The sequence below is a fragment of the Fragaria vesca genome, linkage group LG1 (genome assembly GCF_000184155.1).
Source record: "Fragaria vesca subsp. vesca linkage group LG1, FraVesHawaii_1.0, whole genome shotgun sequence".
In the NCBI taxonomy this organism is placed as follows: domain Eukaryota; kingdom Viridiplantae; phylum Streptophyta; class Magnoliopsida; order Rosales; family Rosaceae; genus Fragaria; species Fragaria vesca.
This window is the reverse complement of record NC_020491.1, coordinates 13666843-13669177: the sequence shown is the minus strand read 5'-3', so window position 1 is coordinate 13669177 and position 2335 is coordinate 13666843. Positions and strand designations below refer to the sequence as shown.

Here is a 2335-nt window from a genome sequence, read left to right as displayed (position 1 = left end):
CTCTCTCTCTCTCTCTCTCTCTCTCTCTCTCTCTCTCTCTCTCTCTCTCTCTCTCTCTCTCTCTCTCTCTCTCTCTCTCTCTCCTCTCATCGCCTATGCCTTGTTTGGTAGTCATGGGTTTGTAGTTTAAAAGTATAGCTAAACCTTCATCATCTGCTTCCATATATCTTTCCATTCATGGATTCCGGTAACAGCGGGAGTATGCAGTCCTCCAGCGGCGGCGACGACGAGTCGTACGATTCACGCGCGGAGTCGATCTCGGCCTTGCTGGGTCCCACCATGACTAACCACCACCACCACCAACACCCACCGCAAGTAGCGCAACACCACCAACAACAACAGACACAACACCACCGCCATCATCCTCATCACCATGTTGAGTTCGACACCTTATCCAACATCTTCGATTCGAGGCTCACGAACCCGAACCCGCTCCTCAACCTCGACATGGTGTGGTCCAAGACGATGAGATCCGACCAGAGTATGGCCGATCTTGGCGGCCAGAACGACCTCAGCCAACCCTTTTTGACCAATAGTCAACTAGGAGGACAAGTCAGTAGAGGAGGCGGCGGCGGCGCTGGAGGAGGGTCTTCTACTTTTACTCAGATCCCATCATCGTCAGCTCCGAACGACCAAAGCCTCAACAACAACAACGTCGGCGGTGTTCGGAACACCAACCCGAAAAAGAGGTCGAGAGCGTCGAGGCGTGCGCCCACTACGGTTCTCACAACAGACACAACAAACTTCCGAGCCATGGTTCAAGAATTTACAGGTATTCCTGCACCCCCATTTACGAGTTCGCCTTTTCCGAGAAGCAGGTTGGATTTGTTTGGATCTTCGGCTTCCTCTATGGTTAGATCGGGTCCGGGTCAGAATCATACAGACCCTTCATCTCTTCCTCCTTATCTTTTGAGACCATTTCCTCACAAAGCTCCACTACTACCTTCTCCTTCATCTCCGTCTTTGTTGCCTTCTAGTGATTCAAATGCTAATAGTAATATTGGTGGTTCTAATCTACAACAGTCTCAGAGTCTTTTGAACATGAACAACATGCAAAACTCTTCCTCCTCATCAGTTCTGAATTTTCAGTCCCTCTTTCAAAACCAGCAGCAGCCTCAGTCGAATTTACAAAAATACCCATTACCCGGTTCAGGCAATATTCTTGGCTCCTCCAAGTCATCACAAGGCTCTTTGGGTGTGCTTGAAGATCAGTTTGGTTTGAGCCATGGGCTAAATGTGCAGCAGCTTCCTAACATTGTGTCGTCGTCGTCCTCAGACGGTGGCCTCACGCTTCAGCAGCAGCAACCTAGGCACGACAATAATCCGAGGACGACGACGACGACTACAATGAACTGGGTTGACAACAACAACAAGAGCGACGGCAATGTCGATCTTCTGCGGTCCGTCAATGGGAATTACGGTAATGGAAAATTAAACTACGCTGCTTCTTCTTCGTCGAATGTCGTCGATAAAGCTGGGGTGCAGCTGGAGAATAATGTGAGTGCTACTACAGCTAGAAGTGAAGGTATGGTGGAATCATGGATTTGCTCATCTGATTAATTAAGCTTCTGCAAATTCACAATTACAGTTTCAAAGGTATAGGACGATGGTGATGATGATGCATGTGTCGACAGAATCTAAATTTGTGTTCTTAACAATGACGATCAACATAATTAAACCTTTTCCCCACTTTTCTTTCATTATATGTAAATAATAGCTTCTTAGTTTCCTTCATTTGTTTTCCTTCGTGATCATTTTTCACATATGTTTCATACTTTGATATACGGAGAGAATACCATCTTGGTCTTTTGTCAACAATCTCAGTTCTATCTTATCTGAAACGAGGAAGAAGAAGAAGAAGAAAGAAGAATCAATTTAATCAGAGCAATAATCATATTAATAGATTATTCTCTACCCTTCAATTTCGCAATATTCTTATGAATTTTTATTTAACTTTTCATGAATATATTATATGATTGTCTGGGAGTGATTGGTGGCGAGATTTGGGGTATAGTTAGCCGCCGCAAATCTCATATTATACGAATCACATATCTTTCATGTGCCGCTGTTTCTAATTTTGTAATTTAAATATTTTAAAGTTGATTAATGAGATGCTCATTGTACAAAACCATAGATGATATGATAGGATCCATTAATATTTAGGAGCATAAAATATTTTAGCCAGTTTCATACGTAAATATCTTCAATTTGAAACTTTTATATGATGCATAAGAGAGAAACTTTTTTAGTGGTCTTTAAGGTACAACCACACAAATTCGAATTATGGTGTTTTATGTACAACCACGAAAAATTAGAAATTATAAGTTACATTATT

General features: G+C 42.9%; 1 protein-coding gene across 1 annotated transcript; it reads left to right on the top strand.

The window, feature by feature from the left end:
- The first annotated feature begins 4 nt into the window (after positions 1-4).
- Positions 5-1840, top strand: LOC101300095. The gene is made up of 2 exons (XM_004288165.1): positions 5-772; positions 1277-1840. Exons 1-2 carry the CDS (start codon positions 178-180, stop codon positions 1558-1560), a joined length of 879 nt encoding a protein of 292 aa, XP_004288213.1. The 5' UTR covers positions 5-177; the 3' UTR covers positions 1561-1840.
- Positions 1841-2335: the final 495 nt, after the last annotated feature.

Bases quoted from the DNA above. Each gene is read 5' to 3' on its own strand.
- LOC101300095 (XM_004288165.1), top strand. From the start codon at position 178: ATGGATTCCGGTAACAGCGGGAGTATGCAGTCCTCCAGCGGCGGCGAC. The intron at 773-1,276 runs GTATTCCTGCAC...CGTCGTCCTCAG, and splicing joins CATGGTTCAAGAATTTACAG to ACGGTGGCCTCACGCTTCAG.